This window comes from Fibroporia radiculosa, assembly GCF_000313525.1.
Source record: "Fibroporia radiculosa TFFH 294 genomic supercontigs, scaffold927, whole genome shotgun sequence".
NCBI classification, from domain to species: domain Eukaryota; kingdom Fungi; phylum Basidiomycota; class Agaricomycetes; order Polyporales; family Fibroporiaceae; genus Fibroporia; species Fibroporia radiculosa.
This window is the reverse complement of record NW_012133249.1, coordinates 37,663-62,873: the sequence shown is the minus strand read 5'-3', so window position 1 is coordinate 62,873 and position 25,211 is coordinate 37,663. Positions and strand designations below refer to the sequence as shown.

General features: G+C 51.1%; 9 protein-coding genes across 9 annotated transcripts; 4 read left to right on the top strand and 5 right to left on the bottom strand.

The window, feature by feature from the left end:
• Window positions 1–571: 571 nt before the first annotated feature.
• On the bottom strand, window positions 572–3,213 carry FIBRA_01846 (uncharacterized protein; the record flags this gene model as incomplete). Its single annotated transcript, XM_012323715.1, has 3 exons — window positions 572–1,374; window positions 1,423–2,823; window positions 2,877–3,213. 3 exons carry the CDS (start codon window positions 3,211–3,213, stop codon window positions 572–574), a joined length of 2,541 nt encoding a protein of 846 aa, XP_012179105.1.
• Window positions 3,214–3,674: 461 nt separating this feature from the next.
• FIBRA_01845 (uncharacterized protein) lies at window positions 3,675–4,635 on the bottom strand (the record flags this gene model as incomplete). Its single annotated transcript, XM_012323714.1, has 2 exons — window positions 3,675–3,909; window positions 3,974–4,635. The coding sequence occupies 2 exons, from the start codon at window positions 4,633–4,635 to the stop codon at window positions 3,675–3,677; spliced, it is 897 nt and encodes a 298-aa protein (XP_012179104.1).
• Window positions 4,636–9,548: 4,913 nt separating this feature from the next.
• On the top strand, window positions 9,549–11,750 carry FIBRA_01844 (uncharacterized protein; the record flags this gene model as incomplete). The annotated part of the gene is made up of 7 exons (XM_012323713.1): window positions 9,549–9,872; window positions 9,980–10,215; window positions 10,269–10,377; window positions 10,429–10,677; window positions 10,726–10,914; window positions 10,963–11,153; window positions 11,210–11,750. 7 exons carry the CDS (start codon window positions 9,549–9,551, stop codon window positions 11,748–11,750), a joined length of 1,839 nt encoding a protein of 612 aa, XP_012179103.1.
• A 997-nt stretch (window positions 11,751–12,747) lies between these two features.
• Window positions 12,748–13,842, bottom strand: FIBRA_01843 (uncharacterized protein; the record flags this gene model as incomplete). The annotated part of the gene is made up of 1 exon (XM_012323712.1): window positions 12,748–13,842. The coding sequence occupies one exon, from the start codon at window positions 13,840–13,842 to the stop codon at window positions 12,748–12,750; it is 1,095 nt and encodes a 364-aa protein (XP_012179102.1).
• Window positions 13,843–14,215: 373 nt separating this feature from the next.
• FIBRA_01842 (uncharacterized protein) lies at window positions 14,216–16,417 on the top strand (the record flags this gene model as incomplete). The annotated part of the gene is made up of 7 exons (XM_012323711.1): window positions 14,216–14,518; window positions 14,650–14,885; window positions 14,940–15,048; window positions 15,099–15,347; window positions 15,405–15,593; window positions 15,654–15,844; window positions 15,913–16,417. 7 exons carry the CDS (start codon window positions 14,216–14,218, stop codon window positions 16,415–16,417), a joined length of 1,782 nt encoding a protein of 593 aa, XP_012179101.1.
• A 146-nt stretch (window positions 16,418–16,563) lies between these two features.
• FIBRA_01841 (uncharacterized protein) lies at window positions 16,564–17,371 on the bottom strand (the record flags this gene model as incomplete). Its single annotated transcript, XM_012323710.1, has 5 exons — window positions 16,564–16,753; window positions 16,804–16,973; window positions 17,022–17,144; window positions 17,202–17,254; window positions 17,311–17,371. 5 exons carry the CDS (start codon window positions 17,369–17,371, stop codon window positions 16,564–16,566), a joined length of 597 nt encoding a protein of 198 aa, XP_012179100.1.
• Window positions 17,372–18,002: 631 nt separating this feature from the next.
• Window positions 18,003–20,270, bottom strand: FIBRA_01840 (uncharacterized protein; the record flags this gene model as incomplete). The annotated part of the gene is made up of 10 exons (XM_012323709.1): window positions 18,003–18,147; window positions 18,197–18,419; window positions 18,471–18,614; window positions 18,670–18,778; window positions 18,832–18,981; window positions 19,034–19,206; window positions 19,260–19,387; window positions 19,448–19,729; window positions 19,782–20,016; window positions 20,087–20,270. 10 exons carry the CDS (start codon window positions 20,268–20,270, stop codon window positions 18,003–18,005), a joined length of 1,773 nt encoding a protein of 590 aa, XP_012179099.1.
• Window positions 20,271–20,489: 219 nt separating this feature from the next.
• On the top strand, window positions 20,490–23,098 carry FIBRA_01839 (uncharacterized protein; the record flags this gene model as incomplete). The annotated part of the gene is made up of 9 exons (XM_012323708.1): window positions 20,490–20,619; window positions 20,669–21,057; window positions 21,109–21,378; window positions 21,428–21,720; window positions 21,770–21,935; window positions 21,994–22,185; window positions 22,241–22,417; window positions 22,480–22,658; window positions 22,723–23,098. 9 exons carry the CDS (start codon window positions 20,490–20,492, stop codon window positions 23,096–23,098), a joined length of 2,172 nt encoding a protein of 723 aa, XP_012179098.1.
• A 345-nt stretch (window positions 23,099–23,443) lies between these two features.
• Window positions 23,444–25,027, top strand: FIBRA_01838 (uncharacterized protein; the record flags this gene model as incomplete). Its single annotated transcript, XM_012323707.1, has 2 exons — window positions 23,444–24,958; window positions 25,016–25,027. The coding sequence occupies 2 exons, from the start codon at window positions 23,444–23,446 to the stop codon at window positions 25,025–25,027; spliced, it is 1,527 nt and encodes a 508-aa protein (XP_012179097.1).
• Between the last annotated feature and the right edge of the window lie 184 nt (window positions 25,028–25,211).

Below are 25,211 nucleotides of genomic sequence, written 5' to 3'. Positions count from 1 at the left end.
CTTCCTCCCTCTTGTCGTTGCATTTCTGGTCTCCTTTCACTAAGATCGTATATCCAGCAGGTCGATTCTATTGGCACCTGCATGTTTTTTTTTTACAAGAGCCATAACAGAAGAATATCAAATAGTGTTGGCAGTGTCTGCGAAAAGTAGCAGGACTATCCTATCTATCCATTCGTACGTCCTCCGCATACGCAATGTTCAATTTGAAGCCGCCTTGGCTTTGGTGACAATTCAGGGAGCTATGTTACAGCGGCCTCTGAACAAACAGAAAATTATCATTGGCTCAGATTTGTATCTGAACTTTCCGATCTTATTGGAGATGTTCCGACAGACATGTCTGGGAATATCGCCGGGAGGTCGTGTGTCTTGTGGCTGGATGAGAACCTGCAGCGGACCTGGCTGCATGGGGGCCGTAAACGGAGGAGGGAGATAGGCATGACTTGAAGTTTGAAGCCTGAGGCGAGTGGCTCAGGCTTCAGCTAGTCGGCCGTACGTCCTCTGATGTGGCCAAGTCCTAACGGTGTCGGCGAACAAGTTACGATACTACATTCTGAAGACCTCTGATGACACATCATATAATAGTTATGACCTGGGCAGCCGTAGTCCTCCACAATGCCAGGTCGCAAAACGGAGCGTCCGGGTCGTCGTTGCGGCTTCCGTTCAAAACGAATAATCCAGCCCGTCGGAAAACTGCCTGCCCACCTTCGTCCCCCGCAGGCATGATAAGCAACCCATTCAGACGACTATCACCGTCCGAACCCACTACAATGGCAAAGCCTTTCTCGAACATGGCCCCCTCTTTGCTATCCAAATAGACATAGCCTACATGTACAAACCCAGAGCGACGAAGAAATTCTTTGGTTGTTGTCTCATCATCTGCGGATTTAAGTTGCAAATTCGACAAGCTATCGCTGAGAACTTCCTCTTCCCGGCTACACCTACTGATACGCGACTCCCCCACTTTTGGTGCGGCAAGCACTGCGACTTCGTTCAAGGGAGAGGTCGAGGTCACTTCTGGTGATTGGAACGATTTTAAATGTTCGCCAACTTCACCAATCGTTTGAGGCGATGTCAGCAGCGTAGAAGGAGTTATTGAGCCTGCCAAGTAGACGTCTGTTGCTGTCTGATCAGCTTGACTTGTTCGCGTGAGGTTGCTCCCCGGGTCTTGTATACGTTCTAGCGCAGATATGCTCAATGGCTGTACAAGCTTGCCAGCAGTGATCTCGGAAGGTGTATGATGCCTGTTTGTTACACATGGAACCAGCTTTTTGACGATTTTGATGAAGGGCTTTACTATTTCAGCTCTGTTATTAGGCTTTACTGATGCACTCGAGCTGGGCGTGGCTTGAGCGAGCACTAAATTGGGAAATGCTGCTGTGTAAATGATTCATTGGACTGCAGCTTTGCTAGGGCGGTATTGACCGGTGGTGTTCCCTTCGATTCCCGTGGAGCTTCTGCGAAGATCGGGATTACTGAGGTGGATCGGTCCGATAGAACTCCTTTGCGTTGTATTCTGACCTTCCACCTCGTACCCCATCGCTTCACTTCTCCGCTCAAACAACTCTACTTCTTCCCCGTCCCATATCACACTCCTCACAATCCCTCTAACTTGAAGTTTGCCCCCTTTGATCTGTCCAAACAGGAATCCTTCCGTGGCAGGAACTGCCTCGCAAACTTGAATCTCCCATAGGATGTCACTGACTCTCAGAGCATCCAAGCTTACCTGACCGACTGTAGCTGCCCATGACCATGATGGCGCGATGTACCCAGTATGGTCTGTGGAACCGCCTTGAATGCTCCATAGAAGGTCACTGGACAATGTTTGCTCCCAGAGCCCGGCAATGTATTGCCCCGGTCCCCACCACATTCCGAAAGTCTGTGCCACAGCTGAGATGGCTGGAAGTTTATCGGAGCGATCCGTAAGTGCTCTTCGCGTATATGTGGCGAGGACATCTTTCCAAGCTTTTCGTAGTGCATAGGCATCCTCCTTGGATATCACGTCTGGAGGAGTGCGCGACGCCATCATCATGTTCGGTAGCCTGGGAACATAACGATCCGACTGGCCATATATTGAGGCGCCGCCCACCTCTCTCATCTCGGGGTCGGTGATGTACTGGTACTGCAGCGAGTCTACGCAGTACAAGAGTGTTCTAGGAGACATGGCGCGTTCTTGGAAACACCAGGCCCGCTCATCCACAGGATTTCGATAAGGAGTATACGACCATGCATCGAATACGGAGATGGTGCCCAACCTCCCATCCGGGCACCAGAGCGGCAAGCGACGATCTTCTTCCATGGGATCATCTCTATCTTCCAGGAAGCCCTCGCGGACCCTTCGTGCACTGGCTGCTACAATCGTGACGTACGCATCACGATAAATATTGTGCATGCGTGCGATCTCACGCGTCTTGTCCTCCGCAGAGTCTTGCAAGATACAAAGCGTGTCGATCCATAGGTAACGCAGTTTGAGTTTATGCGTACATGTGATGGCGTCCCGGATAGTTTTAGGGAAGAGGCGAATGTCGAGTTCTTCCTGATATCTGGCCAAGTTCGTTGTCGTAGTGCTATGTGGTTGAGGCTCTCCCCAAACGTAGCTCAATGCCACGTAGGATCCCTGTCTGCCATTGGTAATGACAAGCTTCAGTTTTTGGAGATCCTTGCAGTCAACTACCCGAGTTGGCAGCTCGATGGGGTGCAGTTTTGGACAGGAAGGATGGGACTTATCGCATTCGGCGATGCGCTTGGAGGCCAGTTCAAAGGCCCTGTCGGAACCAACCTGCCACATGACGTTACGCCCTGAGATGCAAGCTGCGGCAGGGTCATCTATGTGCGTAGGTGAGCTTGATTTAAATTGTGATTTTGAAAGGGAAACACACCGGGCGAGCAGTAAACAGGATAAACATGCTCGTGATGGAGCATCTTGATATCCACTTTCAGTTGGGACTCATTATAGGTTATTCTAACCTCAAAGTCCTCATCATCGCCGGGCGGTCCCTTGCTTCCGTTCCGCGCCAGCCCATTAAATTCCACGATTTTCTCCCGAAGAATCCAACACAAAGTGCAGCCTTCCTCATCACCGTCTACGATCGCTTTCCACTTTTGCGTTGTGTAGGAAAAACCTTGTTCCGCTGCTAGTGCCAGCTGACAGGCGCTGAAAGTGAACACAGTACTTGAACAAAAGTCACACACTAATCTAGCAGAGCTGGAAGACATCGATGCTGTAGCGATCATGAGGCTTCTATCTTTATCACAGCGCACGGTGCATGCAACTTACCTGAGAAACATCAGACTCATAGGGATAGGAAAAGTGAATCGGACGAAGTCTGCCTCTCAAACCTGTTGCTCTTGGTCTATGCTGCGTGTATCTCGCGTGTGAGGCTGCATCCGAAATACGACAGCCTGGAGGCGGTGCGGCTCAGTACATGGATTGGTGTCATCTGACCTGAAGAAGCAGCGAAGACATCGGGTTGCATTCTAATTTCTTGGAGCCAAACCAGTGTCGTCGATATGAGTCCTGCGGCATAAGAGCTATTGTAGGTGAGATCATTTTGAGTGCCTAAATCATGTATATATAGGCCCCTTGATTTGCAAATGTCGCCGTCATTCAAGGGTGCGGCATTACTTGCAATATCTTTAAGAATAAGTTATGTTACGGATGTGTGGGTGCAATGGCACTACAAGCTGAGAAAGTCGATGATGATTTCCATATATCTCTCGCGCTCCTCCCAGAACGGTGAATGGCTCGAACCTTCGAATGTGAGCCACTTCGCTTTCCGTATGCCGTCAAACAACGGCTTGCATACCGAATCCTGCATCGGGTCGGCACGCCCGTTTACGACGAACGTGGGTACGAGGATGCGATCCAGTCTGTCAATGACAGTCCACTCATCGTTGTACTCTCCGCCGAACCTGATCAGAGTAGCACGGTCAAGTCATCCGATAAAAGTAGACCTGCGACGTTGGCAGCACTCACACATTTGTGACCACTGTGGGGTCTCCCGTCTCCGGCTTTATCTGTGCGAGTGAATAGACCAGCTCCGTCGGCATCGGCTGCACGGTGCACAAATGCAGACTGCCGTAATACTCGAGCGCCGCTTCGTACTTCTCCTTGTCTGCCTCTGGCCCCGCCGCGATTGCATCTCGGTGCTCCCGCGGCAGCAGCGCATGGAGCTGCCGCTCGGCCTTAATGCGCAGTGAGCGCGATGCAAGCGCGTTACTAAGCACCAGCATGCGCAGACCTGGGTGCTGACGCCGGATCGCGAACTCAGCCGCAAGTGACCCGCCCCAGGAGTGTCCTAGAATGTCGAACCGCTCTGCGATCCCAAGGCCTGAGACCAGATTTTCCAGCTCGGAGATGAACAGGTCGATCGTCCAGAAGGATTTGGATTTGGAGCGAAGGTGCGTGGAGCGACCGTTGCCGATCTGGTCGTAGAGCACGATGGGGATTGATGCGATCCGTGTGAGGTCGCTGAGGGGGATGAGGTAGTCGTGCGTAAGTCCGGGTCCACCGTGCAGGACGACGAGCGGGGTGCGTGTGCTGTTTTTGAGGTCGCCGAAGACCTTGTACCATGTGTGGAACGTCTCGTCGCCGACGGTGAACGGAATCATGCCATCAGTAGTCCGAGTGGTGGCCATGATGAATCAGTACGAAAGCGCGAGATCAGAGAATCTGAGGGGATAGCTGGAGAATAGTCAATTTCACGCGATCAGCTAAGCTAAGTCACGTCGTTCAACCTACGAACCTATACTACCTCGATGCACAACTTGCCAGACAAGTTCCGCTTGTGCACTCACGATACGGATCGCTAAAGTAGTTTGTGGAGAAACTACTCATATGAAATTTTGAGCCCAAGTGGTCCTTAACCGTCCCATTTGTATACCATAGGACCAGATAACCATGCCAATTGGCATCTGAATTGCAACAAGTTGAACCACGTCAATATGGTTCAAGCTGCGACTCAGTCGTAGCGCAATTGTGTCCAGGAGGCCACCACTGGCAGGGCGTGTATGTGACTACGTGTAGCGAACCTCAAAGCAGTATAGTGCAATACACGCTAACATGGTATCTACCGTCTTGAGAATTGCGGACCGCACTAAGTAAGTAGTCCCGAGCGGTGAAACAAACTACAAGAACTCCCTAGGTGCGTGATCGGTCATCAGCAAAAAGCGAGCGAAAATACCTAGCTACATATATAATCCTTAACATACTGATTTTGCATGTCATATCTATGTACAATTAAAAGGTTTTATCCGGCGCCTCCGGTGTTTCACAACACAACACAAGTTTGTGCAATTGCCGTTTCCTCTGGCATGACATTAGCCATATGGCGGCCAATGACACTAATTGGCGGCCATTTTGAAGGATAATGAGAACGTACTGGCTACGATTCGAGTGCGTCGGATAGATTATTACCAATCGTCTTCAAATGGCTTCATCATGGGCATTCGGGATCAGGCCCGGGGCATTGACCTAGGCGCAAAGGAATAAAATAACAATGCAAGTGCTACATCAAACATTTTAATCACAATACGGAGACATACAGTTGAAGCTAGACGGCTCGTGAGTGCCGGCTCGGAATGTCATGGTGCGCTGTAAACTGAGATGATGGAACTAGAGTGAACAGGCATCAATATATGGCTACACTGAAGAACAGTCGTCGTAATGCGCCGCTTAGCTTACTTGAAGTAACTGCCCCTCAACCTGAACGTCTACATTCATGTATTTCTGAGGTTGTCACGTTGTCGACGTTGATGCCCTCGTGCAACTCTATGTACGAGCAGGCAGTAGAGCGGTACAGCTAACCACAGAAATTGTGTGCTCTTGCTACTTACTCTTTCGTCTGTCCATCTTCCCTCGCTAAGATCTGCTAGCTCGAGTTCCTCGCCAGTCGCTGGGATGTCACAAGTTAGCTCGTCTAAGCCATCTTCGTCACTCAATAGCTCGTCCTCCGCGGCAAAAATTAGGCCATCATCAAGAGGTCTACCCAAGTCTCAAAAAATACTGGTCGCAAGGCTGTCTGTCTGTACATGCAATCCTTCCGAATTGAGCCGAGACGACATATCCAAAGGGCGTGCAGATTCGGAGGCAATTCGGAGGTTGAGTATGAACCGTGAGATGAGGATATAAGGCAGACTAGGAGAGTAGATAAGTACTGGGTATTTCAAATCAACGCGCCCAGACCACGATTGCGAATGACTTACGTGTTGACGAACGGGGGCGCATAGTCAGTAAAGTTCTAAAAATGCCCATGTCAAACGTTAATTGTGTAAAATAATGTAGAATATCGACTGGTGAATTTTCACTCTGATGAATCAGTACAAATTGCAAAATCTGCAGTGTGAGGTCTGTTCTAAGCACAATCATCTTTCTAGTTTTGTCTCACAAAAAAACGGAAATGTTCTCACAAAAAGTATGCTGTCCCTAAACAACACCGTCAATCAGAATGCTAGTAATGTCTTATTCACTGACAGAAAATCACCATCTGTGAGGACAACCGATATGATAGATGGTTTGGAATCAAAATATCGAGACGCGAATCCGGGTTGGAATATTGTATGCTTCCAAGTTATGGCAATTACGATCATATCGGAAATGATGGTCGATGCTGCGATCACAACAGAGACTACATAGGAGTCAGTGCTACAATGACTGTTATCGGAAGAGGGCTTACATCTATTTGATATAAAGCGGCATCAGTGCCGGTTGCATGTGGAGATTTTAAATACTTACTTGAAGATAGCGGAGCTTGTCATAAAATAGCCCATCCCACATATCATTGAGGTATTCGCTGCAAGTACATAAGGATATGCGTTCGCTAAAAGATACTGCTTGAGCGTAAGAAGGCGTCAACTTTCCAGAGCATGTCCGTGAGACACACCACGTTGACTACCGCAGGCACAAGTCCAAATGCGAACACCAGCAATGCGGGTCGCTTATCAAGCCTACCTATAGAATATGTTCGTAGAGCAGAAAATACTAGGAATGATGTATTCAGTAACAACTACAGTTTGAAGTACACGTGAGACAGACCCGCTGCGATCGTCACCGCTCCAATTTCTGCAATAAATTCAAGAATGAGGATGGCCTCGCAACTGATTCTATTATGTCAATGCCAAAAGTTGAATTGTACGGACAAACCTCTACTCCATCGTCACATGAGTTTTCACAGGGAGGTAAGAGTATATGTTAAGAGAACTCACGAAGGCGGGAGTCCAAGGAATGGGACCTATGATATTTACTACAGCACTGAACAAAAGTAGGTATCTGTCAAGGAGAAATATAACAGCGGCCCCGGCAGATACAGGACGCAGCCAAAATAGATCAACCTCAAGGGAGAAGGTGATGATATATTCGTAGAGAGCGAGGGCTATCATGCTAGTGTTTCATAAACACGTGAAATGTGTATGAATAATTCTGCACCGCTGGTTTTGTAGGTGCAGATATTATCCAGGTACCCTGCGCGCGATAGATGGTAAATTACGAGTGCCTTTCTCACCGAGCACAGACGACTCACACTAGATCGACTACAGTTGCTATAGATGAAACAGAGAACATTCTGGGGTAAAACTTGCGTATGAGTTGCAGATGTGAAGGCTAGGTTGGACAAGACACCGATGAGAAACGAGTCCCGTTTATGCACTACGGTGGTGGTCTGATAGGATGCTAGTGTGCATGGAGTTCGACCAGTGCGTTTGGAGTATCGCCCACGAGATCAATGCTTCCAAATGATCCAGCATGTCTTCGAGATAAGGAGGATGATGTAATAAATGAGACTTGAGCGCAAATCTTACACGCCCACAGAATATTGTACTGAGACTGTACAGTAGACACCGCAGCTAGACGTCCTTCGAAGTAGTATCCATTATCTTGGTTTTATCATCGATGGGTCTACAGAGAAGGGCTCAGACTTATACCGAGGTACCACCAAGAGCAATTGTAATCAACATGCAGAAAGATGCAGAAGCTTTTTTCAAATTGATGCGCTCCACACCAGGACCACAGAGCTGCTTCGTTTCTAGGATGCATTTGGTAAGGGATGTCGACGTGCCTGCGTTTGTGCGTAGCGCTCTCATGTCGACGCCACGGCGCTTTTGGTGAGGGAGAGAGTGGGTAGGCTTTCTATGTAGCCATAGGCAACTCTTGCACTCTTCCTGAATGATGCTACTCCAATCCAGTGCAGGGCTTTGTCGTAGGACTACAAAATGCACAAGCACAGAAGCCATACAAGCAGTGTGTGGTGAATATATCACAATATATTGGAAAGAGAGAGATAAAGGGGAGAAGAGAGGAGGGCGAACGAGAAGGTGACCACATGAAATGACTCACGGTCAGTGGACATGAGCGAGCACAGTCGGCGAAGCCAAACTCGCGAAAATGTTGATTGAAGCAGCGGTGACACCAGTGAACGAGCATGCCCAGTCCTGTTGGAAGGAAGACATGTGCTAAGACTTACCTGAATAGTAGGGGACGAAAACGATGCTCTCAGATTCTCCTGTAGATGCCACATATGCCCAGTTAAGCGAGTCTCTTCCCTTCTCTCCCTCACCAAAAGCGCCGCGGCGTCGACATGAGGAGAATAGATGAACTCAGTCCAAGATGAAATTTCGCAACGCACTTCTTGCGTCAGTGCCGGTTCATGTTATCAAGTATGGCAGAATCGCACGTGAGCTGAGAGAATAATTGCAAGGTAGCAACTCCACTATTCTCCTAGCTGTTGTAAACATACGGGCGCACATGGGCTATGAATTTGACGGAAACAAGCATGGCGTTGTGTTGCGGTAGAAAGATACAGTGAGAACAGATGAGCGAATTGATTTGATAAAATGAAGAGAGTGCACTTACGGTACCGAGGAGCTACGACAGCGTCAGCGTGGTCCTCAGCCCCACAACAAAGTAAGTGCAACACTCATTTCCAAGTACTCCATCGAGGGAGTCGGACTAGACAGCTGACCAGGCATGCCCAACGAGTTCAAAAGATCCCGAACGACAGAAACTTGGAACGCGGAAGTTGTTGACATCAATGCCCGTAAATTATATGCCACATGTACGTGTCAGCGAAAACATCTCATATTTCGATAAGGAATTGGCTCATAGTATCTCCATATTTGATGAGCAAATCTTCCGATATATACATGGAAGCATGAGACACCTCAGCACTTGGGAGGATCAGAATTTCCTGAATATATCACACACTTGTGCTGAAGGTGACAGGGAGAAATTCGAGTTCGAGAGAGAATTTGACTGGAGATGCAGTCAGAGACGATAGTTGGGACTTGACCTTGAACTTTATTCACAGTTAATTTAAGTGGCGCTGAATATCGTTCTGACGTCTCCACTGACATTTCTCAGAGATGCTGGTTGATTACGCTGAGGACTTTTTTGCTGCCTCGCAAAGCGTTGGCAAGCGCGTTGGTCTGCGGTCTCCTGTGGAAACACTCCCGACTTTCCCCCGCGCCGGGCTCAATTTCGCCTGGGACCGTTCAAGAGTCGTGCAAGTTCCGTGTTTCATCCGCATGCGCAGCTCAATCTGCTCTACTTGCACCCTATCATGCTCAACTTCAAGCTGTCAGGGAGGATCCTTGTCTTGGCCTCTGCGGTAACTCTGGGAGTTGCGCTACGGTCCGTCAATGAGCAAGTACCCCTTGGCTCAGGTCTTCGCCACACCTATCCTTTGAGTAATGCAAAGACAGCTGGCAATCGTGTTATCACTCCAGAGCTTTCGGTTTTCATTGAGAGTGTTCTGAAAAACGCCACAATATCAGGAATATCAATCGGGGTTGTGCAACTCATAGATGGACGAGAGCCTGTCGTCGAACTCGATTCGTGGGGACGCCAAACGGAGGAGGGAGACGGGCATGACTTGACGCCTGATGTGAGTACATACAGCTTGACTAACTAGACATCCATCCGTCTTGCGGTATCCATGTCGAATACACTGAGGGATTACTCGTTACATGCTGATTTGTATTCCGCACGTAGGCTCTGTTTAATCTGGCCTCATGCTCCAAGGCATTCCTCGCTAGTTCAGTCGGCTTGCTCATGGACGACTATGCACAAGGTCGCAATGTGACGCCCTTGCCCCCTGGCGTGACGCGCTTCGACTGGGACACCAAACTGGCCGAAATGCTGCCAGGTGAATGGGGGCTTGAGGACGAATGGGCGAGCATGAAGACAAACTTCCGCGATGCTCTGTCGCATGTCACTGGCATGCCTAGGTATGTGGTCTGTATCAGGTGTGAGGGTTGTTATATAACTTCGGAACCTTTAGGCACGACTATTCCTATGCGCCTGGCGATACCTCCGGCAGCGTCGTGCGGAACCTAAGGAATTTGCGGCCTGCATATGAGCTTCGCCAGCGGTATTCATACAACAACCAGGTACGTGACCACAGACCCCAAAGCTTTTAGTACTCAGACTTCAGCTTGCAGATGTTCACAACAGGCTCGTACGTTGTGAAAAAATACTCGAATATGTCGTATATGGACTTCGCCACCTCACGCCTGTTTGCTCCAATGGGCATGTCCTCTACCACCTTTTGGCCTGAGGAAGCGGCAAACAGCGGGAAGCTCACGCAGACATGGACCAAGTTTGGCCGGCGGATCCCGTTCTGGTTCACAGACGAGGTCGTCGACCTCATGGCTGGTGCAGGCGGGGTCATCTCAAGCGCTCAGGACATGGTGGGTACGCGTGCCACACTGAAAAAACGAAATTGACATCGGAAGCAGACAAAATGGCTCAGCGTGTTGCTCAATTCTGGCGTGGACCCGGTGTCTAATACAACTATCCTCCCGCGGTCAGTGTTCGATGAGATTACCACCGCCCATACGATCATGAAGGGCACGCCGGATAGTCCCGAGATATCTGTCGCTGGATACGGCCTGGGATGGATGCGTTTTTCGTATCAGGGGCATGATGTAAGTTTGCGGCTGCGCATATAGACGGCATCCGCTCATGTTCTTCAGATCATCACCCACACTGGTGCAATCCCAGGCATCTCAACCCGGGTGGCATTCCTGCCTGCGGATGGGCTGGGCTTCGTCATCCTCGCAAATGGCGACGAGAAGGCCGCGGCGAACGAAGTAATCGCTTATCGTATCATCGAGGACGTGCTGGGGCTACCACGGATTGATCGGGTCTTGGGCACGAACTCCAGGTAAGCTGCACGTCTTTCGTCAACTGTCTGGAGCCACTGAGTCTTACGACGAGCAGAGGTCAGGCTACGCGCGTCGATTGCATGGATGGCTATGTCACGGCACCTGCGGCTGATTCGGCTATGGCGGCTGGACGTGCACTGTCGGCAAACTTGAGCGCATATGCTGGAACGTATACCAATCCCGGGTACGGTGCGCTCACGCTTTGCGCGCCGACGAGCGACTCGCACTACTGCTCCTTTGTCCTATCCGATTTCGCGCCGCTGGACAAGAACATAAAGACGCGGACAAACCTCTACGCGACATGGCCACGCATATGGTCGCAGAGTGTCCGAATGGTGCACCAGGACGCGGACACGTTCGGGCTGGAGCTGACTGCGGTATTCCCGCACGGGTATGGCGCAAACAGCAGCGCATTCGAGACGCTGGAGACGGGCGAGGGCGAGGGTCGCGCGGTGTTTGTTGTGGAGGATTTTCCTGGAGACGTCAAGAAGGTGAAGGGATTCGGCCTCATCCTCGATACCGATGCTGTTGCAGCGAGAGCGCGCGACCACACCGCTGTAGAGGAGATTGCGGATGCTTGGTTCGCAAAAGTATGATGCATCATGCGTCTGTTACACATTGCCTGGCAATCGGGTAATCTCTCGTCTAGATCAAGTTAAGCTATCTATCATTCGTTCCGCAAACGATTTTGCGGCGTAGATCATCGTTCATATTACTATTCCATGGAAAGACTCGTTCAGAATGGGGCTAGTTGGTGACCAGATCAAATATTACACTTCTTTCCGACATTCCTCCTTTCCAGCCATCCGATCTAGCCAGCTGTGCCTCGCTTTATTCCATTCACAGGTAACTTAGGTCACCTCCAGTCCAGCGTCGGATGTAGCCCATACGGGAGCCAGACTTCCGATTGAGACTCAGGATACATCATGTCTAAAATCCCAAAGGCCAGTATACCGGTGAGAGAGACATGTCAGCACCAGAGCCCCATTCATCCCGACGAAACGTGCCAAGAGGTCATTGCGACTGACAAGTTACAATTGGAGCAGAGACGGAAGTACTGTCTCCGCATCGAGCGTAACCTCGAGCGAACTCCCCGTGCGATGAGTTTCGGCAATAGTCTCAAAGGTCTATGGATGCTGGGAGTGATATATTAAACAAGTTTTTACGGGAGGTATACAGGGGAATTGTCACGCAAGAGAGGCAACGATGTGTTCCGCTGCAGTTTTGAACTTGACCAGCTGGATTAGCGAGTTCAGAACAACGCTCTGTAGACGGTACGGGCTGGAAGTTGTCGGAATGGATTTAGAGACCTAGGAGAGCGCTAGACCTGTGTGGCCCTCGTCCAGGCAACGAGCGAAATGTTCTCCAATACCTCGACAGGGTAAATTGCCATTGCAATTCTGTGTAAATTGCTACAAAATTGTGTTGGCTTTCCCATTCACATCATAGGAACAAATGAGCGTGCAGACCGTTCGAATCGTGACGCAAAATTATCAGCACGCGACTCCGACAACTCTAGTGTGGTGGACTACATGCCAGCATATTCAACCTTGGAGATCGTGGGCAACAGCGAATGACACATACCAACAGAGATTACAATTCACTGCTGATATTCATTACCTCGGAGGGATCGATTTCCCAACAACCCTCCCCACTCGCGATTTGCTGTAGCCAGTTACACTTCGCATCGTCCCACACATAGCTACCCCTAGGTTGTCGATGGTCAGGTCGAAGACAGGTCACCTTGCTGCTCTGAAGCAGTTTTCGCTCATCTTGCCATAAAATTTGGGGCAGCAGTCTAAGTGACATATCAGGAGCAAGGCGCATCATGACGTGCTCAACGCAAGGGTCATAGTTAAGATTGATAGAGCTTGCAATGGCACCCGGGGCAGCGTCATCGGCAGACAGAGGATAAATGATAGCGGTGAGAGCGTCCCGAAATTCCCCTTCTATGACCATATCAACAAACGGGAAATCGTCGAGGTAAATGTGAGTCAATGCAGGAGCCGCGCCTGCCTGGACGAAACGCACGAGAAGCTCGTAACACCGGACGAGACGAAGACGGCGTAGTAACGGAAATGACATGTTTGGGTCGCGCCTGAAAACCGAAGGTGGAGGCGCAAAGCGGGATTCAGGGTCACGAACGACCGTGAGCTCACTTAATGCAGGAAGGGGATTGATAAACGTGCCCGCTGATATAGGTACGGTAAGAGTTTGCACATGCGGCGCTATAAGTTGCAAGACGCGTTCAAGCGCCTGAGAGGCCGCATTCTCGCACTCCGTGCGGATGTGTACCAACAGCCCAATTCCCAGCCCAAGTTCGGGGTTGGCCTTGCTCAAGATCTTGTCCTTGTCTTCGTTGGGGAAAGAATAGAGGTTGAGGAGTCGAATAAGGCTTTTCACATGGAGTTGGGACCAGTCGGGAAACTCGTCCAGCGTCCTATGTGGGCGATGATCGGAAACGAACAGATTATGCACGCGACGGAGTGCTGGCGACGTGCCCTCAAGCATATCCTTGAATTGATGTACCGCAGCCCACCCGCGGAGCTCAACATTTTGTAGGCGGTACGGGCCCGAGACTGTCCTAATAAACCTTGAGACTTGAGATAAAGATCGACCAGTATGCCCGTCGTCTGTGCACGCCAGCGAGAACACCTGCTCCCATATCTCTATGGGAAATTGGCTCATGCTGAGGTGAGGTCTCATGAGCAAGTTACATAAGTCGATACAGAGGCATGAGACATACGGACCCCTATTGAACTCTTGAGGGTCAGTATTAATCTTTGCAGAATCTTACTTGTCCTTGTATGATTCTGCGGTGAGAGGGAAGCTTTGGACGAGTCTGGCTGGAGGCTGGAGATGAGACACACAGTGGGAATTGTAAGAACGCACCGCTGACGCTCGTCCGTCATCTCAGGCGAAGGGGGTTGTTTGCCGTAAGGATGGTACGCCCTCGGCGCATTCACAAATCACCGTTACATACCATGATCTCGGCTGCAGTACACACAGAATATACCTGGGGGGACAATGGCATACGAATCCAACACAGCGGTTGCTTGCTATGTTATATCCGTTGACCTTTGCCAGCATCGTCGCAACACTTGCCTTCTTTACAGCTGGCGGCGGTCCGCAGCAATTCTCTCTCGACTCGATCTTGCTGTCTTTTCCACGCCCTGTTCACGCAGCCAAGCATGCTATCACTCCCGAGCTCTCGCAATTCATAGAGGATCTGTTGAAAGCGGCGAACATACCTGGTGTCGCGTTGGGAATAGTGCGATTGGTGGGTCAGGACAAGCCCGTAGTCGAGTTCGAGGCTTGGGGACGTCGGACGGAGGGTGGACAAGGGCATGATATTAGTTTTGATGTGAGTACGCGCGATGTTGCACCCTTGTCAGTTGATCGAGGCGAACGGCATGCAATCTATACATATGAGAATGCGTACTCTGGCAGAGGGGAGGAAGGGGCTTCACTATATTTACAGACGATTTGTTACAGACATTATTTCCTATCGCGTCTTGTTCAAAAGCTTTCCTTGCGAGCGCAGTCGGATTGCTCATCGACGACTTCGCGCAAGGGCGCAATGTCACTCCACTGCCTCCCAGTGTCAGGCAATTTGACTGGGAAACCAAGGTAGCAGACTTGCTGCCGGACGACTGGTCACTCGAAGATGAATGGCTGCGCTCAAAGCTAACCATCCGGGATGCGCTGGCCCACGTCTCTGGTATGCCATCGTAGGCAGTTTCTAAACACGTTGAGGTTCGCGGTGTCAACATGAGATTTCGTAGGCACGACTATTCGTATGTCCCGGGTAATACTCCGAGAGACGTAGTGAAGAACCTTCGGAACTTGCGCCCTGCATACGAATTACGCAGGCAATGGTCTTACAATAACCAGGTTCAAAATTCCTCATTACGGCTCTACTCTTCAGCTGACCATCCCCGCAGATGTATATGATGGGGTCTCACCTTATCGAGACCTATGCGAACTTGTCTTACACAGACTTTGTGGATACACGCTTGTTCACGCCAATGAATATGACCTCGACGACGTTTTGGCCCAACGAAGCAAATCGGGACGCTAAGTTCACGCAGTTGTGGACGCCATCTGGACGACGAATCCCGTACTGGTTCAGTGAGGAGAGTATTCCGATCATGGCAGGGATGGGGGGTATCATTTCCAGCGCAGAAGACATGGTAAGCTTGTAGCAACGAATGGGAAAGTTGTCATAATGCATACGTTGTCTGTTACAGGCGAAGTGGCTCGGCATGCTATTGAATGATGGTGTCGATGTGTCTTCTAATGCAACAGTTATCTCGCATGATGCGCTCAAGGCAATGACAACAGCCTATGCCATCGTTTCTGGCACTGCACCCTCACCTGAATTCTCCATCATCGGGTACGGCATGGGCTGGTACCGGTATTCATATCAAGGTCACGAGGTGCGTCTTACGGTACTACAACGACTCATAGAGTACGCCTACTCATTCGCCTTAAACCAGATCATCACTCATAATGGAGACATTCCCGGAGTTTCAACGCGGGTAGCATTCCTGCCTGGGGATGGACTCGGGATTGTCGTGCTCATAAACGCCAGCAACAAGGCGGCAGCGCACGATGCGATCATGTACAGAGTCATCGAGGACGTCCTAGAACTTCGCCGCATCCATCGATCTGTGGGTGCAAATGCTAGGTATGCATTCTTACTTGTTCGTGTAGCCTCTAGTCTCAACGCAGTCTTTCTACTTTCTACCTTGACAGTGTCACCGACGATCCCGACGTCTCAGTACCCAGGCTCCCGCACACGCTCGATCTGGAAGCATATGCAGGAACTTACACCAATCCAGGATATGGAGCACTTACGCTCTGTGCCCCAACAAGCAGCTCAAACTACTGCGCGCAGGTCCTCGCTGACTTCGCTGCCATGTCCTTCCTGCCGGACACGCAGACACCAAACGTCTCTGCTGGCCTCTACGCTGCTTGGCCGCGCGTGTGGTCCACGCACGCGCACATGATGCATCGCAGCGCGGACACGTTCGACCTCGCGTTTCGCGCCCTCTTTACGCGCGGATATGGTGCGAACACTAGCGCATTCGACGCGCTCGATGGTATTGGGAAATCGCGTGCGGTGTTCGTCGTAGATGACGGCGGCCTTCAAGTAAAAGGTTTTGCATTCGTAGCTGACGAGAATGCAGCCGCGGCGAGGGCAAGGCATTCAAATGCTGTAGAGGAGATAGCAGACGCTTGGTTTGAGAGGGTACACTGAAATTCGGCAGTGGTCCATGACGATGGAGAGCTGTAAAGCTGCGCCAGCTTACGCGTAGCTCCACAACGAGATGCAGACCCAGTGGATAGTACGCACAAAACAAGGTAGCTTCCTACAGGAATAACATGATATTCGTCAAATATAATTTATCTCGGTGACCGAAACCATCGTCGAAACCATCCCCTTGTCTGCAATTCTTGTGTGTCTTCCGACGAAATTGGAATATCATCCGTATCATCGGCCTTTACGCTCTTGCCACCCGCCGCAAGCCGTCGTTTGTACTCAGCGGCCGATTCACGCTCAGTCCCGTTCTGCCATATTCCTCGACGTTCAGCTCTATGATTGACTGGCGTTAGCGAGATCTTCAGATGGGGAGTCTGACTTACTGGGCCTCGCCCTGCAAGCGAAGAAATTCATCCTTGCCAAAGTGGCCGTATACCGCACCGGCCGCAGTGTAAACTTCAGCCCATCCAGCTCGAACCATCTCGATGGACAGGCACTTTCCCTTCATAATAAACCCCGGGAGTATGCGTGGTTTAAGATATGGCATGGCAACCTATGTGGTGATGTGAGCCCCCGTCCGACACATAGCACGCAGGCTTACAACGCGGCCGTATTGGTCCTTGCTCCACATCTGGCAATAGACAACCTGGCCCTCCGCTTGAGATTTCAGCCAGTCAAGGCTTTCCTGGAAGTATACTTGTCCTTCTTTGCCGAACCACCTACCCTGTCATGATCTCATGATTGGGGTTTGCATGAAGAAGATAGACGGAGATGGAGTCACCTCTGGCGCATCTGCTGCCGCCAGTCGTATGCGGATTGTCTTCCCCACAAGATCTGCGCGTGGAAGCGTTATGAACACAACATGGTTTTAGCAGCTGTATCTCACTCACCTTTGCTCCTGGTCGGGACCCGTCGGAACTTCAGAGGCCACCTCCATCCCATTCCAGGCATGTGGTATATGTGGAAATTATCCGCATCGCCTACTCTATGCATCGCCGTGATATCTGCAGCATCAGCTGTGGACGGCCGCGATGGGGAGCGGCCGTAGTCAGCGAACCGACCTCGTCACATAGCCCTTTATCCAGCGACGCTTGGCTATCATGTCGGGCGTTACCCATCCCGCAGAGCGTATCCGTTTGAAGAGCCTCTTATATACATATGCAGAGCCGAGCGTGGTCGCAGACCCCAGACAGAAGCCGCAAAGGAGCAGTAGGTGAGCAGGAAGCGAGGTTGCTTTTCTCTCGATTTGAGACAGAGTTTGGGCCGTGTCCTTCCGAACTCTCGAAGCGATGTCAAGAGGCTTGGGTTTTGGTTCTTCTTTCCGCCAAAACCACGGAAAGGATAGCATTATACCAGCAAAGCAAGAGAGTAGTGCAGAGAAGGAGACACACGCCTCGAGGGAGACGCGCGCCGCCACCCTGATCGCGATCTCATGAGTCGTGTGGATCTCATACCAATCAAATTCTACCCAGATCGTACTTACATTATGGATTTGTATTGCAGACGAAGTTACCTATTCAATCTATGCATACACATTGCACAAGGGACAGAAGCAACACACATCTAATGGATACAATTACGATTAGCTCCAGCATTCTTCAATCAGCCGGCCTTCTCTCTCTAGCAGCGCCACGAACTCTTGAGCCTCTTCTTCGGATTTTCCTCCCCCAGTCTGCGCAGCGTACTGTATTGCTGCCTTGACACCGGTAGGCATCTTGTTTGATGAGCTTGAAGGTGATCAGAGAGGATTTCTGTGTGAAAGAGAAGCCATCTTACCCAGAGATATATAACGACCCGCCCTTTGGTCCTAGCAACTCCCAAACGCGGAGAGCGTCTTCACGGATGATATCTTGTACGTACGTTCGTGGCACACCTTCCGGACCGTCGCGCGAATACGCGGCACGGTATGTCAACGAACCATCGGCGGCGTAGGATGCCCATTCACTAGCATAATGCTGGTCTTTGGCAGCAGACCGACAGCCGAAATACAGTGTGTTGTCTGCAGTGTGATCGACCTTAGAATCATCAGAATGGGCTCCACTCCACTTACCCTTATGACCTGTGTGCCTTCTCTCCTCGATGATTGCACGCATAGGAGCAACCCCTGTACCAGGACCCACACATATGATAGGACTCTCATTGCTCTGCGAAAGCGTGAAGAGTCCTTTCTGTATCCCGATCAACAACCTACTACCTGTTATGACGCTGTGATCAATGATTGCAGAGTGCGAAGTGACCATTCAGCTCACCAGGACTCAGACGGGTCAAGAAATCCGTGCAAATACCTCTTCGCGGAATCTTCAACATCGTCCGGTACTGCACAACGGCGACGCACAGATGAATATGGCGCGGGTGACACTGAGTAATCCAGGTCAATTTTTGACTACATAAAGCATGTATAATTAGCGTACCTTCCCTGAGCTTGCAATGGAGAATTGGCGCGGTCGCAAAGGAGGGAAAAGATCAAAGATATAGTTGACAGGTATGCGTGCAGAGCGGAACTCTTCCATGACTTCGCGGATCATTCTTCTCGGGCGTTGACAGTATTCGTACAAGTCATCCTACATCAAATTGAATTCAGCAATGCCACTTATGGAGGCAAGGATCACGGACAGCGCCTTCCTCGCTGAGGAACTCGTCGAGCTTCTCTTTTTCGAGTTCGTCTGTGACGAAATGCCGAAGGAGAGCGAAAAAGGAGCGGCGAGGCACAGCCGATATATCGAGGTATCGAGTGAAAATTCCACGGAGTGATGTCGCGTTGGGTAAATGGGATGGGAGAGATTGGTCTGCCACGCGCAGAATGAGGCAAGATTAGTATACATGTGAAAGATACTCCTACCAGCACGAGTATGTGCAATCACTATACACTGATCGGCGTATTCTGCGTAGCCAATGGTGGCCAGGAAAGATTCGACATCTGTTTTCGAGGCTTCGGGGTGGATAATTGCCACATCTCCAGGTTCGTAGCTGCACAAGTGTGCTGCTCATCAAAATTTCTCGGTGTGTAACTCGTCATGTGAAAAGTACCTGATATTTTCGCTAAATTCGAACTCAAAGTGTCGCACATCTTGGTACCAATCATCTGCTGTGATTCGGCTATTGCAGGTCATCCTCGCTTTATGATACCTCGTGTTAATCTCTATGGGTTCCCGAAACGAGTCCATGCCTGTAAAATCCAAGTTTGTGATTTCCACGCGGGGCGGGGGCAAGTCTCCTGCTGGGCTGATTGACGTCCCCGGCGGTAATGGGCAAAGCAGGAGGAGTTTCTCAAGGAGCTGTGAGATCCAAGGCTCAAAAGCACCATCTATTCTGCATAAAAGATCAGCTAGAATCCATGACAAACCTAATCATGAGTACCAACCCTAGGTGATGCTGCTCATCACCTTCGCCTCGCGCGCAAATCTCTACAGCCCCAAGGCTCACTAGCCGGCGAGACAACAGTTTCGCAGGCCAGCAAAATTTTTCATATGCCGTGTCACCCAGCCCGAATACGGCAAAATGGAGGTCTTCAAATAGGTCCTCTGGGAGATCTGAGCGCAAGAGCAGATTCCAGAGAGACGTCATCGCACGGGGTTCTTTCCCTGATCCAGTTGTCGCTACCGCGAAGACCACAAGATGCTCAGAGATGAGCTCTGCCTCTCAGCGTGGCGAATGAGCTGAGCAGACCTACTGCGGTGAGAATATGTGTGTTACTCACAGGAGAATAGTCCTCCATGCTGTGGACGCGCGCCGTCAGCTGAATTCGTCGACATTGCGCCGCGATCCTGTCCGCGATGTCCTGTGCGGTGCCCGTCTCTGTAGCGTAGAGGATCGTGAGCGTCCGTGGAAGCGCATCCTCGCCGGAGGACATGGAGGTGACACTGGACGTCGCCGTCACAGTCGGAACGATATCATATCAGATAAACCGCGGCCAACGGGATCGGCTCGTATTCGCTTCGGTCCGGTTTGCGGCCGCGAGCTGGACCGCGTCGCGCGTCGCACCGCCTGCATTGATCCCCGACTCTCAACGCGCCCGACACCTCTGGTGTCTCCTCCCTGTCTATCTACGCGGCTCGTGTACATAATCGCCATGTCTGGATTTCGTGCACCTCCCCGCAAGGGCGAGAACTTCGAGCTGAGTGCCGATCTCAACAGTGAGTACCGAGAAAAGCGCAAGGACGCCATTAAGAAAGTCATCGCTAATATGACTGTGCAGAAGGGTATGTAAGGATATATGTCTTGCAGCATTGTGAACTGAGTAGTTTGAAGATGTCAGCGGCCTGTTTCCCGACGTCCTCAAGAACATGCAAACAGACGACCTCGAGCAGAAGAAACTGGTCTACCTCTACCTCATGAACTACGCCAAGACGCAACCGGAGCTCGTCATCCTCGCTGTGAACACCTTCGTGAAAGACACTGACGATCCAAACCCTCTCGTTCGCGCGCTGGCCATCCGGACAATGGGCTGTCTCCGTGCGGAGAAGATCATCGACTATCTCTGTGACCCGCTCCAGAAATGCCTACGAGACGACAATCCCTACGTGCGCAAGACAGCTGCGCTGTGCGTGGCCAAATTGTACGATCTCAAACCCGAGCTGGTACTGGAAAACGGATTCCTAGAGACCTTGCAGGAGATGATCGCGGATAGTAACCCTATGGTGAGGTTTTCTGGCGGCATCAACACTGTGCTCCCCTCATAAGATACATAGGTTGTTGCCAACACTGTTGCGGCATTGTCTGACATCCACACTGCAGCCACTGCCGCAGGCACCTCTTCAGATGCGTTCCAGATCACTTCGGTGATCCTGAACAAACTCCTCGTGGCGCTGAATGAGTGCTCTGAATGGGGACGCGTCGCGATTCTCAACGCTCTGGCTCGATACGAGACGGTGGACGAAAAGGAGAGCGAACACATTTGTGAACGAGTCGTGCCTCAGTTTCAGCATGCCAACGCTAGCGTCGTACTCGCGGCCGTAAAGGTAGCCTCCTTCTCGTCTATACGGAAAGCGACTCATCTGGTGAATCAAGGTTGTCATGATCCATATGCGCCATGTACATTCCGAGAACCTTACGAAACAGTTCTTACGCAAGATGGCTCCACCGTTGGTCACATTGCTTTCGAATCCACCAGAAGTTCAATGGGTCGCGCTACGGAATATCAACCTCCTTCTGCAAAAACGACCAGAATTACTGTCCAATGAGATGCGCGTGTTTTTCTGCAAGTATAACGACCCATTGTTCGTGAAGGTGGAGAAGCTGGACATTATGGTCCGACTTGCAGGAGAGAACAATGTCGATGCGTTGCTGAGCGAATTGAAAGAGTACGAATCGATGGCTTCGTATATTATTTGAATGCTTACCGTCGGTTAGATACGCGTCGGAGGTGGACGTTGACTTCGTTCGTAAAAGTATCAAAGCGATCGGTCAGACAGCGATTAAGATTGACGTAGCTGCGGAGCGTTGTGTCAACGTGCTGCTTGAGCTAATTGGTACTCGTGTCAGTTACGTGGTTCAGGAGGCAGTCGTTGTGATGAAGGTGAGGCCTTCATTCCGCGCTCATCCATCAGCTACCTCTGACAAATCACATCCACTAGGACATTTTCCGGAAATACCCTGCCACATATGAAGGTGTTATCCCGACGCTCTGCGCAAATCTCGACGAGCTTGATGAACCAGAAGCCAAAGCATCCCTCATTTGGATTATCGGCGAATATGCGAACAAGATCGATAATGCGGACGAGCTGCTCAGCATTTTTGTCGATACCTTCACGGAGGAATCTTACCCAGTTCGTCTACGCCCTCGACAGCTTCCCAGTGACGCATGTTGATGACGTGTGACAGGTTCAATTGCAAACATTGACAGCTGTAGTTAAGCTGTTCTTGCAGAAGCCCGACGGCTCGCAAGGCCTCGTGCAGAGAGTATTAAACACGGCGACGAAGGACTGCGATTCGCCTGATGTGCGAGACCGTGCATACATCTACTGGAGGTTGCTATCGACAGATCCTGGTGCGGCTAAGGTCTGTCATTATCCGTTCCGAATACCGAACCATTTTTCAATTATGGGATTCGTGCTACTCAGGCCGTAGTCTTGTCACATCGACCACCAATTACTCTTCCGAGGACTACAGTGTCACAACCGCTGCTAGAAGAGTTGCTTGGCGAGATCTCAAGTCTTGCGAGCGTTTACCACAAACCAGCGGAGACGTTCGTCGGCCGAGGGCGTGTCGGCATTGATACCGTCCAACGCAAAGATTTGGAGTATGTGTATCACGGTGCTAAAAAATATTGCGCAAGCGCGTCTGATGTCGACTTCTTCTTCCAGACCCGCAGACGAGCGATCAGCTGCCCAAAAAGCGCTACAGACCGTCGCGGCCGGGCAGCAATCGGAAAATCTGCTCGACTTCGCCGACGATGGTGCAGGTGACGGACAACAGCCCTCCGGGCTGGCTGCGACAACAGTGCTCGCCTCCACGCCCGCAGCGGTGAATATCCTCTCGGGCACGTCCAGCAACCCGCTGGATGATCTTGTGTCGATCTTTGGGAGCGCAAGCATGACCGTGCCTTCCACTCAGCCGCCAACAAGCGCGACCCCGCTGGTCGGGTTCGGGTTTGCTGCACCGGCGACGCCGTCTGTCCTGCAGGCGGCGTCGCCGCCTGTGCAACAAGCGCCACAGGATGACTTGTTGGGATTATTTTGATTTTGTTGACATTGTATATTGTGTGTGTGGTACAATGACGCATGTTCCCTTACGTATGGCATCATCATTTGCTCTGGGGGTCTGGCTTGGGCACAGGGCACGTAGCTCGGTGAGTTTCTATGTACAGTAAGCCGCGATCTTTCGCAGTCTCGTCGCTGCAGTGATCTCCTATTCCGACTATGGTGGTACGTCTTGTCCCTCAACAGGCCACCACGAGGCCCGCAGGGTGCTTCTTAGATTCCTCGTGCTCTAACAATGTGCATCTACTGAACCTAATGCGCAGCCAGCTATAAGCCCGTATCGCCCCACTCGTAGGGTTTCCTGCATCCGATTGAACATCGTGCAATGAAGACCTCAACAGCCGCGTTCCCGTTCGACAGAGACGACGCTGACGTGGTCCTCCGCTCCTCAGACGACGTCGACTTTCACGTACACAAAGTGATCTTATGTCTCTCGTCCCCGTTCTTCGACGATATGTTCGGCATGCCGCAGCCGTCTCTCTCGGAAGAAGACGTGCACCCCGATAGCAGAAAGCCGCTGGTCGCCGTTAGCGAGGGCAGCAAGACGTTGCGCCCGCTGCTGCTGCTATGCTATCCCGTCGCCGATCCGCCGATGACCGCGCTGTCGGACGTAGGAGATCTCTTGGAAACATCGATAAAGTACGAGATGGCGGAATTTTCGAACCGGATGGAGCAGAAACTCCGCGACTTCATCCCAGAGGAACCGATTGGAGTGTACGCAATCGCCTGCCGTTTGGATCTGGAAGACACCGCTAGGGCCGCTGCCCACGCTAGCTTGCGGACCGTCGAGATCGCGTATCATCCTGAGCTGGATAAGATTTCTGCCGGGGCATTTTACAGACTTTTGGAATTTCGTCGCCAGGATGCACAAGACAGTGCAGAGGTCACGTTCTCTAGACCGCGGCCGACCTGCCCGCCATCGCCCGCAGTCGAACCAAACATTGAGGTTCCATGCGACAATGAAGATAACAGTCATCCCTTCGCCTATTCGTCTGGTTCCGATGTCATCCTTCGTTCCTCCGATGGCACTTGCTTCTATGTTCACAAGCTCATCCTTGAGATGGCATCCTCCGAATTCGCAAAGATACTCCAGCAGTCCCCCGAAACGAACGACACGCACCGCCAGCTGCCAATTTTCGACGTCGCTGAGGATGTAAAGATCCTGCGCGTCTTGTTGCTCTCCTGCTACCCATACGAGGAGCCAGACGTTGATGATAACCTTTCACACGTGGCGGCTGTGCTTCGGGCTGCAACCAAGTATCAGCTGAAGAAAGCGATTCGCAGTGCCAAGTGCAAACTCACGCAGCTCATGGAGGCCAATCCCCTGCGCGTGTATTTTGTGGCTGCGGAGTTCGACTGGAAGGAGGGGGCTAGACAGGCTGCGACGATGGCCATCTGCGAGACCTACGACGCATACGTCCCGGAGATGGAGGACGCGTCCGCGAATGTGTACCACAAGTTGTTGGAGTTCCGCGTGAAAGGTCGCGAGATTCTTCGTTCGCATGATCAGAGTGGATCGGGGCCCTATCATTGGAGCAAACTAACAAACTCTCGGAAAGCGACGGAGGGCAAATGCGATGTTTGGGGCAACGCGATAACCTCTCCCGAGTCTCTGATACCGTCCCATGATTGGTTCTTCTGCGGGTACCAGACCTCTACGGCCTCTGGAACACAGCGCCGAAAGGCTGTCGTCGCTTTGTCCGAGTTGGTTGGACATGTACAAACGGGTAATCGAGGTTACAGTCATGCGCGAAGCGCGGCTGCGGCCATCGCATGCGTGGACGCGGTGCTCGAACAAAGTAGAAAGACGCACGAAACCTTCTTACAGGAATTGCATGAGGTAAGTTGAGTGTGGATGCTCTCTACATTTCTATGCCTTATTCACGAAACTGTCCAGATTGAGCTGTAGGACCGTATCGAGTGTTTGTGTTGAAGATGTACGACTGGAGCATAGACCTTGCGTGAGAATCTCCGTCTTTTTAGACTCATCGCTTAGGATTGCAGTAGTGACTCGACAAATCATTGATGCTGTTTCCGCTCATGTCCACAAATCAGCCTTGCTCTTGATAGTGAGCTGATTTGAGTATTGTGGT